General features: G+C 40.3%; 1 protein-coding gene across 4 annotated transcripts in view; it reads right to left on the reverse strand.

Annotated features, from left to right (window-relative positions):
* Window positions 1–344: 344 nt before the first annotated feature.
* The window catches only part of slc38a6 (solute carrier family 38 member 6), a 38,840-nt gene continuing 24,394 nt past the window's right edge, over window positions 345–14,790 (reverse strand). For 2 of the 4 annotated variants that reach the window (XM_061968863.2, XM_061968860.2), the window contains exons 7-16: window positions 12,434–12,519; window positions 12,303–12,361; window positions 12,150–12,221; window positions 11,732–11,788; window positions 11,209–11,288; window positions 5,650–5,750; window positions 5,432–5,556; window positions 3,144–3,288; window positions 1,023–1,117; window positions 347–954 (exon numbers count right to left, since the gene is read on the reverse strand). In XM_061968863.2, the coding sequence (XP_061824847.1) occupies window positions 871–954; window positions 1,023–1,117; window positions 3,144–3,288; window positions 5,432–5,556; window positions 5,650–5,750; window positions 11,209–11,288; window positions 11,732–11,788; window positions 12,150–12,221; window positions 12,303–12,361; window positions 12,434–12,519 (904 nt within the window). In that variant the 3' untranslated portion in view covers window positions 347–870. Of the gene's footprint in view, window positions 955–1,022; window positions 1,118–3,143; window positions 3,289–5,431; window positions 5,557–5,649; window positions 5,751–11,208; window positions 11,289–11,731; window positions 11,789–12,149; window positions 12,222–12,302; window positions 12,362–12,433; window positions 12,520–14,790 lie in introns of all 4 variants that reach the window. The other 2 variants (XM_061968861.2, XM_061968862.2) reach the window with 2 other exon arrangements.

The following is a 14,790-nucleotide window of genomic DNA, read 5'->3' on the forward strand; positions in this document are numbered from 1 at the left end:
AGTGGCATGTCTGACTCTGGCCAAGCTCGCCCATGCCACCGGGACAGGTTCCACCATGTAAGCTATGCCCCTCTAATACAGACGCACACAGCAATATAGCCTATGTTATGTTACAAAAGAATTCCACTCAAACGTACAGCAGCATAATAGTAACCTGAGCATCTGTTTTTAAATAATTTAGTTTTCTGTGATTTGGCATGTGTGCTTGTGAAATAGGCATGCACGTTTGCAAGAGACAGGAATGATCGAGAGCCCGAGCAACCGCCATCTTATATGTTATGTTATGTTATTTTCATTTATTATGCGCCTCCCAACCAACTGTTACATCAGCCCGAGTGGAGAATTTTTTTTTAAATTAAATAAAATACTGTCCGAATGGCAATTTTCATATGTTTTGCTTCAAATTATGTCAAATATAGACATTGATTTGTTAAACCTGTCGGTAACATATGCTAGCCAATAATGTTCTTGCATTTTTTGAGCCGGTGACATATAGCTGCAGCTTTCAGCGAGTCAACTTAAATTGTAAAATCAAACATGCCTATGTGCAAAAATGCAATTTGATTAGGCTGTAAATTACTTTGCAGTTCCGACTATTTCAAATATTTTTGGTAATACTCTTGTGATTTGCTGGAAGAGTTGCAATTGTGGAAAGTTAAAATGTAAACCCTTAAAATAATGATCACGCAAATCGAATATTGTGCCCATCTCTTAGAGTGTCTGCAGGAAACAATGTTGTTTTGTTTGGCGCACAATAAATAAGGTGTCTTCAGAGGTACACTTGATTAGCACCTGTCCCTTTATTTCATCCAAGTTATTTGGTAGCAACCTCTCTGTTCACCCTTAAGCTTAGTGATGTGTGAATGAAGGCTAAAAGCTTTGTATCCACGTGAAGACAATGATCGAGAAGCTGATGACGCCCATAATCACACCGAAGACCACCAGAGCCATCGCCTACAAACACATTACTGCATTAAAACGTAGTTATGTTAGTGATGTTTTTTAAGTATGAGACAAGTTACCCCGATGGAGTCAAAAGATCGGAGAGGCTGGCAGCTAATCTTGAGGTAAATGATGCCAGGAAAAACAAACAGGAGGCAGCTGGATGTCGTTGATCCTGGCAGAAAAAGAGGACAGGAAAGATTTTAAAATGTATTGCCTTTATCAAGGTGGCAGCAGTGCTAAAAGTAATTATGCATGGCAGGAAATAATTAAGAACCACTGGTGTTATATGGCACAGGGGTTAGTGCATGTGCCTCACAATACGAAGGTCCTGAGTAGTCCTGAGTTCAATCCCGGGCTCGGGATCTTTCTGTGTAGAGTTTGCATGTTCTCCCCGTGACTGCGTGGGTTCCCTCCGGGTACTCCGGCTTCCTCCCACCTCCAAAGACATGCACCTGGGGATAGGTTGATTGGCAACACTAAATTGGCCCTAGTGTGTGAATGTTGTCTGTCTATCTGTGTTGGTCCTGTGATGAGGTGGCGACTTGTCCAGGGTGTACACCGCCTTCCGCCCGAATGCAGCTGAGATAGGCTCCAGCCCCCCCCCACAACCCCAAAAGGGACAAGCGGTAGAAAATGGATGGATGGATGGTGTTATAACGCAAAAATGAATATAAATAGATAAATACTATTGCATGACACTAGGAAAGTGATCGATAATAATACTGCTTAAATTAATAAATTACCCATACTGTATTGTACTAAGCAGCCAGTTCTATTATTATTACTTTTTTTTTGTGATTCCCGGTACTCATCTGTGCGGGCATCACAAAAAACGCAAAAGTGCAGATGTGTGTGGAAGAAGTCTCAAAAGATCTAAAAAAACCTCATGCATGCATGCGTGGATAGAAACTAAAAACTTTAGTAAACAACAAATTGTCGACTTTGGAGGTTCCACTGTATATCTGAGGGCTATATTTTGTACAATAAATATGACACCAGTGTTAATTTCGTTGACTAATAATTTTCGTCTTAGTTATCGTCAACAACCTACTTTATTCTGACGAAAATAAGACAATAACTAATCAAAAAAACAAATGCACGTTGACTTAGAATCATACATTTACATTTACATTTACATTTACAGGGGTGTCCAAACTGTTTGACTCCGTGGCCGCATTGGGGTAAAAAAGTTTTGCCGGGGGCCGACAGCCAACTGCAAGTAACAATATATACACACATAAATAGAGCCTAAACAAGATTTATACACACACACGCACACGCGTATATATACACATAAATATACATATACTGTACATAAATATACAAAACCCAAAACCAGTGAAGTTGGCATGTTGTGTAATTCTTAAATAAAAACAGAATACAATGATTTGCAAATCCTTTTCTACTTATATTCAATTGAATAGACTGTAAAGACAAGATATTTAATGTTCGAACTGTGAAACAAAACTTTTTTTTGCAACTAATCATTACCTTAGAATTTAATGGCAGCAACACATTGCAAAAAAGTAGGCACAGGGGCATTTTTACCACTGTGTTACATGGCCTTTCCTTTTAACAACACTCAGTAAACGTTTGGGAACTGAGGAGACCAATTTTTGAAGCTTTTCAGGTGGAATTATTTTCCATTCTTGCTTGATGTAAAGCTTAAGTTGTTCAACAGTCTTTGTCGTCGTATTTTAGGCTTCATATTGCGCCACACATTTTCAATGGGAGACAGGTCTGGACTACAGGCAGGCCAGTCTAGTACCCGCACTCTTTTACTATGAAGCCACGCTGTTGTAACACGTGGCTTGGCATTGTCTTGCTGAAATAAGCAGATAACGTTGCTTGGATGGCGACATATGTTACTCCAAAACCTGCTTTAAACAGTGTTATTTCCCGTATACTCAGTCTCCACTTCCAAATAACTGTTCACATCTTCCGCAAACTTGAAACAGGACTCCCTTTTCAGTCTTTCCCTATTCCATATCTGGATCTTCCTGCTGCCATAAACTCGTTGTCTCAGTTTAGCTTCCATGACAACCAAAATATGATCAGAGTAGACGGACTAAATCTAAATTAAAAACTGCTGTCAAAATTAACACTGTATAATACAGGACCAAAATATGAAGCACCTAAACAATTGTTTCCATTAAGAATGCAAAAACAAACAAACAAACAAAAAAAAAAACACTTACCCACTACTCCAAAAACATTTCTGATATCAGGCACAAAGATGGCCAGCATCAGGACTGTGCCCAAGATGACCAAAGTTGTTGTGATGTGGATCAGCCAGGAAAATGGATGATTTCCACGGAGGAGCAAGATGATGGCTTTGCGAGCCTGAAACACACATTAAAACCCACACACATTACGATGACAAGCAAGACCTAAAATGTATTCCGATCCAACACAAGCTGTATCAAAAATTGCCTTTAGAAAACTAACTAGAATGTTCTTTGACAACCACAATGTATCCCAACAGGGATGCTCCAATTTTGAATGACCTTGTTAATGTATCATGAAGGTTCAGGGTTCAATAATAATATTACTTGGCAAACGGCATCATTTTCGACAAAGGCAATGAGGAGCGCTCAAGCGCACAGGTCAACTGTCTAATCAAAACCCAAGTTTGCTTCTTGCGTAGACGAAGCAGGAACCACTACATGTAACAACATATCAACTCTTCATTGCTCAAATGAAACAATTGTAGCCTGCATAGCTTAGCTCTATGTCCAGTTCCTAAGCCCTCTGGGTATTATAGTATATAAACATTTAACAACACATTGCCGTCTGCACTTCCTAGTTTACATGTATTTGTATATTTATCCAGCGTGAAGCAATTATAAACAGATTCTCATTTGCAATGCTGACCTAGCATTTGCAATGCTGACCTAGCATTTGCAATGCTGACCTAGTTTCATATTTTAAAGATGTTGATGTGTGACGATAATATCTTATAGTCTGTCGTTTACCAACAAAAATCATTGCTATGGATCGCTCTCAACAGTTCACAAATGCTCTTAACGTGCGAGGGTAAATGTGTTGGAACATAAATTAATGTTTAAAATTAGGGCTGTCAAAGTTAACGCGATAACGCGTTAACTGTAAGTTCCTGTAACGACACTAATTGTTTTAATGAGAGATTAACACATATGCATCCTTTTTGACCCTCGGGCTGTTCACTTGAGCCACAAGCTGGGAATTAGCGAGCAGAAATGGACAAAGAAAAGGGTACATTATGGAAATACCAGGTTTAAAGCCAAGGCAAGTTTCTTTCTTGACAAGAATAGACTACTTTTCGCCGTGAGACGACATTACTGCAGAAAATGCCTGCTGCGCGTGTCGTTCAGAGGTGGGTGGACACTTCACTTCCTTGCTTAGATAACAGTTCAGGTGCATTGATTAACTGGCTGGCTGTATTATTGTGTACATTCTTTTATAACATATTCTGGTCGAGTCCTCAATTACAGAATGTTTAGCAGGTTGAGTATTACATTTAATTAATATATAAAGAAGGTTAAGACATTGTCATGAATAGATATGACTACCATTACCATACAACATGTAATGTACAGAATATCAGAAGCATTTATTTAGGTACAAATATCAAATTTTACATAACCAAACGTCTTTGACAATCAAAGCATGATCGTAACGATTCACATTTTGTGAAACTGGTATCTAAACATGGTGTAGCTCCTCCTCTGAGTGCAAGTGTGCCTAAAGCAGGAATACTAATACATTGTCGGGCAAAGATATGAATACATTTAACTTCTACAACATGTAATGTACAGAATATCAGAAGCATTTATTCAGGTACAAAAAATATCACATTTTACATTTCCAAACGTCTTTGACAATCAAAGTATGATCTTAACAATCCCCTTTTTGTGTTAATAATGTGTGCAACTGGTATCTAAACATAGTGTTACTCCTCTTAATGCAAGAGATTATACAGGATAAATACAAATTCTGTATTTCTACAAAATACTAAATCTGGCAGGACACAAACGCACAGCAGGCATTTTTTTCTTTAAAAAAAAAAATTAAAAGCCTGTGTCCTTTTTGTGTCACAATGTTTATGATTAAACTTTTACAGTGTTAAATATTAGCTGCTGGTAATATCTTGACTGTCTCAAACAGGTCCCATATAGATGATACAACTTGTAGGTGACAGATATACCTAATGTTGTGGGTGGTTAATGTGTATATATGCTGCGAAAGTTGAAGTATTGATTATAGTAATTTGACATGAATCACTATGTTTTGGCAAACAGTTGAAAAGAGATCAAATACCCATCCATCCATTTTCTACCGCTTGTGCCTTTCGTGTTTTGCGGGGGGTGCTGGAGCCTACCTCAGCTGCATTCAAGCGGAAGGCAGGGTACACCCTGGACATGTCGCCACTTCATCGTAAGGCCAAGATCAAATATACACATCACAAAAATAAGAATAATTTGCATATAACCTGGTTGCTACTTACCGGGAAGTGAATTAGAGGTACGGTCAACAACACAGCGATGAGGATGGCGAGCCTAACAGTCATCACCATGATGTCGCGTGGCATGTATGCGTCGTAGCCAAGCAATAGCTCAGAGTCCACGTGAGCTATGAAGCAGGCAAGAAAAGTATACAGTAGTATTGTTTGAAGTAAGCAGCTGGCCTGGTGCAAAACTTTACTTTCTCTGCGGCACAACCTACCATAAAATGTGAGGTAGCCAAAGAGGGCAGAAATGAGGTAGAGTAGGAAGCTGAGGCTGATGCTGACGTTGGTCACATTCTGCATCTTTGTTTTAGTTGGTCTGAAAGATACACCATAATGCATGATGATGCTTTTGAAATGTATAATTGAATTGATTCTATTAGCATGCTATTCATTTTACCAGTGGTGCTAACCTAATTAAAAAAGTGTTTTTGATAGGTACAACAAAGAGGAAGAAACATAATATATTCAAAAGGTGTAATATATTAATGCACATTACATTTTATGAAATGAGTGGGTTTATTCCTCCCTGAGCTGCTACCTTATCACGGTGGAGGAGTTAGCGTGTCCCAATGATCCTACAGGACGTATGTTATCCGGGGCTTCTATGCCCCTGGTAGCATCTCCAATGACAAACAGGTCCTAAGGTGAGGGACCAGACAAAGAGCAGCTCAAAGACTTCTATGAAGAGACAAAAGCAAGGATCAAGGTTTCCCTCGCCTGGACGCGGGTCACCGGGGCTCCCCTCTGGAGCCAGGCCTGCAGGTGGGGCTCGATGACGAGCTCCTGGAGGCCGGGCCTTACCCCATGGGGCCCGGCCGGGCACACCCCAAAGGGGAAATGAGGGTCCCCCCTCCAATAGGCTAACCACTCATAGGAGGGGCCAAAGAAATCAGGTGCTATGTGAGCTGGGTGGCAGCCAAAGGCAGGAACTTTGGCAGTCCAACCCCCGGCTGCAGAAGCTAGCTCTTGGGACGTGGAACATCACCTCGCTGGGAGGAAGGAGCCTGAGCTGGTGTGCGAGGTAGAGAAGTTACGGCTGGATCTAGTCGGTCTCACTTCGACGCACAGCAAGGGCTCTGGAACCAATTTTTCTCGAGAGGGGCTGGACTCTCTTCCACTCTGGCGTTGCATACGCACCAAACAACAGTTCAGAGAACCCGCCCTTTTTGGAGTCCCAAGAGGGAGTACTGGAGAGTGCTTCCTCAGGTGATTCCCTTTGTGGTTGTACCATCGGATTTGCGGTCTCATGTTTTGGGGTGGAGAGAGGGGTGGAGCTTTCAACCGATCACCACCTGGTTGTGAGTCGGCTCCGATGATGACAACATTTATGGACAGAATTTGTAGGCACAGTCAGGGCGTTGAGGGTATCCAGTTTGGTAGCTGCAGGATTAGGTCTCTGCTTTTTGCGGATGATGTGGTCCTGATGGCTTCATCTGGCCAGGATCTTCAGCTCTCACTGGATCGGTTTGCAGCAGAGTGTGAAGCGACTGGGATGAAAATGAGCACTTCCAAATCCGAGTCCATGGGTCTCGCCCGGAAAAGGGTGGCGTGCCATCTCCGGGTTGGGGAGGAGATATTGCCCCAAGTGGAGGAGTTCAAGTACCTCGGGGTCTTGTTCACGAGTGATGATTGTGAGATCGACAGGCGGATCGGTGCAGCATCTGCAGTGATGCAGACCCTGTATTGGTCCATCATGGTGAAGAAGGAGCTAAGCCGTAAGGCAAAGCTCTCAGTTTGTTGGTCGATCTACGTCCCTATACTAACCGTTGGTCATGAGCTTTGGGTTATGACCAAAAGGACAAGATCACGAGTAAAAGCGCCGGAAATTAGTTTCCTGTGTCGGGTACTGGGGCTCTGCCTTAGAGACAGGGTGAGAAGCTCTGTCATTCGGGAGGAGTTCAGAGTAAAGCTGCTGCTCCACCACATTGAGAGGAGCCAGATGATGTGGTTCGGGCATCTGGTTAGAATGCCCCCCTAACGCCTCCCTGGGGAGGTGTTTAGGGCGCGTCCGACCGATAGGAGACTACGGGGAATAACCAGGACACGGTGGAGAGACTATGTCTCACAGAAGGCCTGGGAACACCTCGAGATCGGGATAAGCTGGACGAAGTAGCTGGGGTGAAGGAAGTTGTGGCTTCTTTGCTTAGGCTGCTGCCCCCGAGAATAAGCGGAGGAAGATGGATGAATGGATGGGTGGGTTTATTATTGTGAGTACCGTATTTTCCGCACTATTAGCCGCACCTAAAAACCACAAATTTACTCAAAAGCTGACAGTGCGGCTTATAACCCGGTGCGCTTTATGTATGGATTAATATTAAGATTCATTTTCATAAAGTTTCGGTCTCGCAACTACGGTAAACAGCCGCCATCTTTTTTCCCCGTAGAAGAGGAAGTGCTTCTTCTTCTACGCAAGCAACCGCCAAGGTAAGCACCCGCCCCCATAGAACAGGAAGCGCTTCTTCTTCTACTGTAAGCAACCACCCGCCCCGGTAGAAGAAGAAGAAGCGCGCGGATATTACGTTTCATTTCCTTTGTGTGTTTACATCTGTAAAGACCACAAAATGGCTCCTACTAAGCGACAGGTTTACGGTTCATGAAAAGACGCAATCTCTCCATCCGCACACGGACTACTATTTCACAGCAACTGCCTAAAGACTTTCAAGAAAAGCTGGCTACTTTCCGTGCATATTGTAAAAACAAGATAGCTGAAAAAAAGATCCGGCCAGAGAACATTATCAACATGGACGAGGTTCCACTGACTTTTGATATTCCTGTGAACCGCACTGTGGATACAACGGGAGCACGTACGGTGAATATTCGCACCACAGGGAATGAGAAGTCATCCTTCACTGTGGTTCTAGCTTGCCATACTAATGGCCAGAAACTTCCACCCATGGTGATATTCAAAAGGAAGACCTTGCCAAAAGAGACCTTTCCAGCCGGCGTCATCATAAAAGCTAACTCGAAGGGATGGATGGATGAAGAAAAGATGAGCGAGTGGTTAAGGTAAGTTTACGCGAAGAGGCCGGGTGGCTTTTTTCACGCAGCTCCGTCCATGTTGATATACGACTCCATGCGCGCCCACATCACGCTGGTTTTTAATATATTATTAAAGTTTGACTGACCTATCCGACTGTTTTTTTGACATTCCTTTAGCACAGTTAGATGCGGCTTATAACACGGGGCGGCTTATAGGTGGACAAAGTTTTGAAATATGCCGTTCATTGAAGGCGCGGCTTTTAACCCAGGGTGGCTTATGGTGCGGAAAATACGGTATATGTGGATTTACCAGTCATTATATATCTTGTAATAATATATTGAATACTGTGATACAGCAGGTGATTATGTATTGCATTTTTGATCATGAATAAGATTATCATATCGGAGTGATGGGGCAGGAAATCATAAGTGTTGCATCTTCCTGCTCCTTTTTAGAAACACAAAATGTTTCTTTTTGTAACATGGGGGACGCTAGGACCCAGGTCACCAGGTGGGAAATAGCAATAGCAGCCACCGAGTACTGTACATGGGACGAGGATACGCTCTGAGAACAAACAAAAACTTCTAAAGTCCTGCAAGATGTACTGGGTGTCTGCTATTGCTTGGTTTCCCACCGGGTGACCTGGGTCCTAGCGTCCCCCATGGTACATTTAAAAAAACAAACTTTTAATATTACCTTTTATTTTTACAAATGACAACACTGTATTGGAGATGCTATTTCTGTTCTTTGAATTGTGTAGATCAACATGTTTTGTGTTCTTCTATACAAAATGAAATAAAATAAAATGGAATAAAAATTAATAATTCCATTGTTAGTTACAATTGTGAATAATTGCAAATCCAAGATCTCAATTGATTGTAATGGAATTTATATGGGCACGTTAAAAAGATTATTGAAGAGAACTCAGTACCATTAAAGGGAAACTGCACTTTTTGGAAAATGTTGCCTATCGTTCACAATCGTTATGAAAGACATGAGGACAGATGTATTTTTTATTTTTTTAAATGCATTCTAAATAGTAAAAAATGGGATCAAAAGTCTGCTTACAATGGAGCCTAAGGGATCCACTCTATTCTGCTTATAAAGCCCTCATAAACCATCCAAACACCTCCATTAAGGTTTTATCTACATGATGTAAGTATATATGTAGTGTAGTAACAGGCACATTTATAAAAACATTTCATATTTACATATTTTGCTAATTTTAATTAAGGATTTATGCTACCAGTTTCATTTTGCATTCATTTCAAAAATGCAACCCAACGTTAATTTTTTTCCCAACAACATCACTGAGTATTACTCACTGCAGACTTTATGAGAGCCAACAAACATTATAAAACATCACCTACTGTACAAGGTCTGCTGTCATTAGGATGTTCATATATTCCCATGTAGATGAAGAATGACTCATAATCCTCGTGAAGAAAAGGGAGGTGGAATCAATTGTCTTTTCGTGTTGTTCTTGCCATTCTAGGGCTTAAATTGTCCGTCAAAATTTGTCAGAATACATCCTTGCCCTTCTACTATCCAGGTGAGAGGCATGATTTATGATCTAGAATAAAAATTGATAACCAAGGAAACGTGGAAGCGGCTCATCTGTTGATTATGTCAACATTGGCACACAAGCTTGTAAACACGCCACCGCTATAAACAGTTTGTCTTTGAGCTTTTACATAACAATATCACTAATACTTGGTAAATATTCAAGTCACAAAATGTAAATGGAGTATTGTTTGCGCTTTTGGGTATTTATTGGGTTTTATGGGTGGAATAGAGGACCTCCCATTGGCTTTGCTGTAAGCAGACTTTTATTTACATGTTAGAATGCAAAAAAATATATACATCTGTCGTGATGTCTTTTATCATGAAAAAGTGCAGTTCCCCTTTAAGAAACAGTTCAAAGTACAAAGAAGTAGAATCATTTTGAAAATACTGATAATCTCATTCATCTCACTATATGAAATACAACTTACTTCACTATTTATTATTCTTTTTTTTTTTTTTTTTTTTCAGAATTGTATTATTTATGGGGTATATTGTGAACTAATTGACAACAGGAAGTGAACAAAGTCCTAGCAATTACTATGAAATAAAAACGGTAGGATTAAATAAACTCTGTTGAAAAGAGCAACTGGAAATTGTAATGTATTATATTTGTAATTGTATGCATGTTTGAAATAAACTCAGACCATAAACCACTCAAACCATTGCACTGTACTTCTAATTGCAAATGCAATAAAGGTATTTTGTTAATTTTCCATATAATTCTGATACTTTTTAAAGTAAGAAAGCCGTTTGGCTGGTTCAATGTTATTTATTTTTTTCTTTCTCTGTACTTATTTTATATTTGTGTGTTATGTTGTGTGCACTTTGAGTTTGAATTAAATATTTAATTAATTTAATCAGAAAATTGTAAGGAGACAATTGCGACTTGTCCAGGGTGTACCCCGCCTTCCGCCCGATTGTAGCTGAGATAGGCTCCAGCGCCCTTCGCGACCCCGAAGGGAATAAGCGGTAGGAAATGGATGGATGGATGGACAATGGTACACTACGTTACATCAAACAAACAAATTAAAAATCCCTTTCCTGTCTACATGAATGTACAATGACTAAAAATGGAAACAATGTGTGACCTTGCAGTCCGACAATATTATTTAAAACTTTTTGTGTGGACCAAAGGCAATGAATGTATGTATTTGTATCCGTTAAAAAAATCTCTATGTTGCTATGTGGATAGCCTTAATCAGTGAAATATCAGAGGTACGTAACTGACCGGTCCAGTTCGCAGTAGATTGGTAGGATGGCTGTGTGGCACAGGAAGGAGAAGGCCATGGTGGGAATGGCATAGGCGCTCTGAAACACACAGTAGTGTTGCTTTTAGCACATTATCAGCTCACATTCTTACACATATACTGTATGAGGGGGCCAGTAGATGGAGGTAAGGTGTGTGTTGATACAATAATGTAGGCTAATAATATCAAGTGGAAATGTATTTGTTTATAAAAATAAATACATGTGTCTCATAATGGCTGGGTTTTAAAAAGGTTATTTTCACAGCTGAAAACATGCACTTTATGAGCTTTGTGAGTGTCAGCTACAGTAACACACAGTCTCTCCTTCAAAAATGAAAGGGTGACTTGTCATCAGTGCCTACAAACTGCATCAGACTCACTTTTTACAACTTCTCAGCCACCTCGCTTTGTTTTTCATGTGTGTGTGTGTGTGTGTGTCTGTGTGTGCGTGCGTGCGTGTGGTGCGTGTTTGTGCAGCGGGGAAGGGTTGTTTCATGTACATACGCGACTGGAGATCACAAAGAGTTTGGGTGTGCAATCTGAGTTGGAGAAATTTGATACCTGGATAAACAGAGAGAGAAGAGGGAGCGTGTTATTCCTGAAAAAAGAGATGACATGCAGCAACTAGGAAGGAGAAGGGCGAGGTAAAAATCCAAATTCCACCGCTTAGCATTTTGGGGCTGAAAGGCAAACATTCCTCTCAGTTAAGCCATGCCAGGTCTGGAGTCATAGTATCGTTTGTATAATAAGAGGTCAGAGGTCACTTCCAGGTTGAGGAAATGTAAGGGGGACAAAAGGGGGGCACCTGAACTTCCTCCCCATTAGGTAGCAGTCAATTCACCATGCTCTCTGGTCCTTATCAAGTTTGTCTAGCCAAGACTGCCATGATCACACTCATCTGATAAAAGGAAACTGTTATTACCTGAAATACACCTTGAACTTTGGTCACATTTTGTGGCAGTGGGCAGGGGATTGACCATTTCTTGACCACGACCTGAGAAGGAGACAACGTATCAAGCAAAGTAAAACCAACACGACAGAGGATGTATACTAAAAATTATACAAACAAACTTACCACAATGACAAAGTACAGCATGAAGAAGAAGGCCAGGCTGCTAGTGTAGCCCAGAAAACCTAAAAGGAGACATATCTGCTGACCCGTCTACAGTATATGCCTTTTAAGGATGATTTGTTTACTTTGCATACCAATTTTTGGCAATATTGCAAGAGGAAGGATGACACATAGTGTGATGAGGATCAGCAGCAGTCTGCCATCTTGATACCATGTCTCTCTAGAAAAGAAAAATCAGACATTAGAAGACAACTGATGAATACAAATGCACACAGCTGATTGAAATGAAAATGAAAACACGCAAATTCATGATTAATTGTTAGTGCCATTGGTGTGTACTGTACATATTTATTGCTCATTTTATTGTTATATAATTTTCATGTTACTTATTTTTATATATAGACCATTTTGCACAGTATACTTTTAAACTTTCACATATGCATTTATTTTTAAAATGTCTTTAAAAATGTAGTGGTCCAAGGGGTTTGTGATGAAAATGAATTTTCATTGTGCTTGTGAAATGACAAAGTTCCTTCAAAAGTAAAACTATTTTAGGTTCAATCCATCTATTTACTACCACTTGTCCCACTCGGGGTCGCGGGGGGCTAAAACCTATCCCAACTTCACTCGTAATTAGGCAAAAATGAGTGCACTACTTAGCTGCAACCAGCAGAGGTGGTATTGATTTAGTCTCAACCAGAGTTGTATATAGAGAGATTATGGACGTGTGTGGCTCTGCCCAAAAGCATGCAATCAATAGTTAGTTTTTCTGACAAAATAAATCAAAATAATAATCTATTTTGTCAAAGCAGTATATATAATAATCATTTTAGGGCATTTCTGGGCCGTTTGTGATGCACTCCACTGCTATATTCATGCAGTGTTTAGTGACCAGCGGCTCTCTAACACGCTCCCGCCAGTGATATGTACATCAGAAAAAACACAAGGACCAAAAATAAAAATACTACACTCATTTTGACAAAATCCTCATTAGCATTGGACCAACAATTACAGAGAAATTATGACTTTTGTGTTAAGTCAACTGTGGTGTCTGCCTCTAGTGTATTGTTTGTAATCATAATAATGCAATCTCCTGCCAATGCGACAGATGAGTAGGCAGACAAGTCATTTGCCAAGATGGGTCTTCATGGCTCGTTTTGACGTAAAGAAAGTCAAAATAGGCCTATCACTTAGCCTGTTACCCGACTATAATCACTGCGCTATACATACCCGTGCTTTTACGTTTTTGAATATTTTTCATAGGTTTTGCTGTGGTGAGTCATGGCTTCCTGATTTCATTATCACCATATTAACTTGAATACTGAACTAATGCTGCTTTTTACTACAATATTTATCAGTTTAGTTTGGATTATTAGTGACACGTGCAGAAAACGTGCAATTTTAAAGCAACATTTTGTCAGGCAAAGTGTATTAATTAGCTCCTGATAGTGCGATTAACCACGTTTCCCATGTGTATTGAAGGATTTGAATATTTCTAACGCTAACTACACATTTTGCGAGCATTAACAAACACCTAATAAAAGGAGCATATTGATCTTACCATCATATGCAGTCATTTTGCATTAGGTATTACCGTTACTGTAAATGGTTAGTTTTAAAGTAACCCACAAATAAAGGGACATACAAAAGAGCCCTAACATGAGGGTGTGAGGTATTTGCGAGCGGCAATATTCATTGAAATAAGGCATCGGAGGAGCATTTACCATGGAAACTGGACTCAGATGGGACATGGAAACCCAACCCCCTTTGTGAAAACAATATCAGACTTTGTGGAGACGGAGAAGACAGACATTTTGCAAGGAGCCAGAGGTGGCAGGATGTCTCCCTTTCCCTACTTGTGGCCATGTATTTGTTTCTCCTCCCTTCAGTATGTACCGTATTTTTCGGACTATAAGTCGCAGTTTTTTTCATAGTTTGGCCGGGCTCCAGTGCGACTAATATATGTTTTTTTCCTTCTTTATTATGCATTTTCGGCAGGTGCGACTTATACTCCGGCGCGACTTATACTCCGAAAAATACGGTATACTTGCTTACCTCGCACAATAAATTGTTGTTATTGGCTCTCTAGCCTTCCCATGCAAACATTCACTTCTCATATTTTCTTCCTTTCAGGTATGCAATTGCTTCCCGCATTTTTTTGCGAGTGGCACATCCCTATGCCTCACAACAGGGCATGTTTACAGCAAACACTTGGCAAACACTCTTCAATTAAAAGAAATGTATAATGAGGAAGTGAAATGAAGGAGGAGTTGCAATGCTAATTTTAATTTGGTGATCAAAGAAGCTGAGTCATCCAAACAATTAATATGCAGCTATGAAATATGACATCTTTTTTTAATACAATCTAACAGGTGTTATTTCACTGACAGTGAAAATATGACTTTTATTGTGACAAATATTAAAATAAGCTCTTGAAAAACGGATACTCTATATGTTGGGTGGGGGTTGTCTTATATTTGGATCAATATGG

The sequence above is a fragment of the Nerophis lumbriciformis genome, linkage group LG08, assembly GCF_033978685.3.
Source record: "Nerophis lumbriciformis linkage group LG08, RoL_Nlum_v2.1, whole genome shotgun sequence".
Classification (NCBI taxonomy): Eukaryota; Metazoa; Chordata; class Actinopteri; order Syngnathiformes; family Syngnathidae; genus Nerophis; species Nerophis lumbriciformis.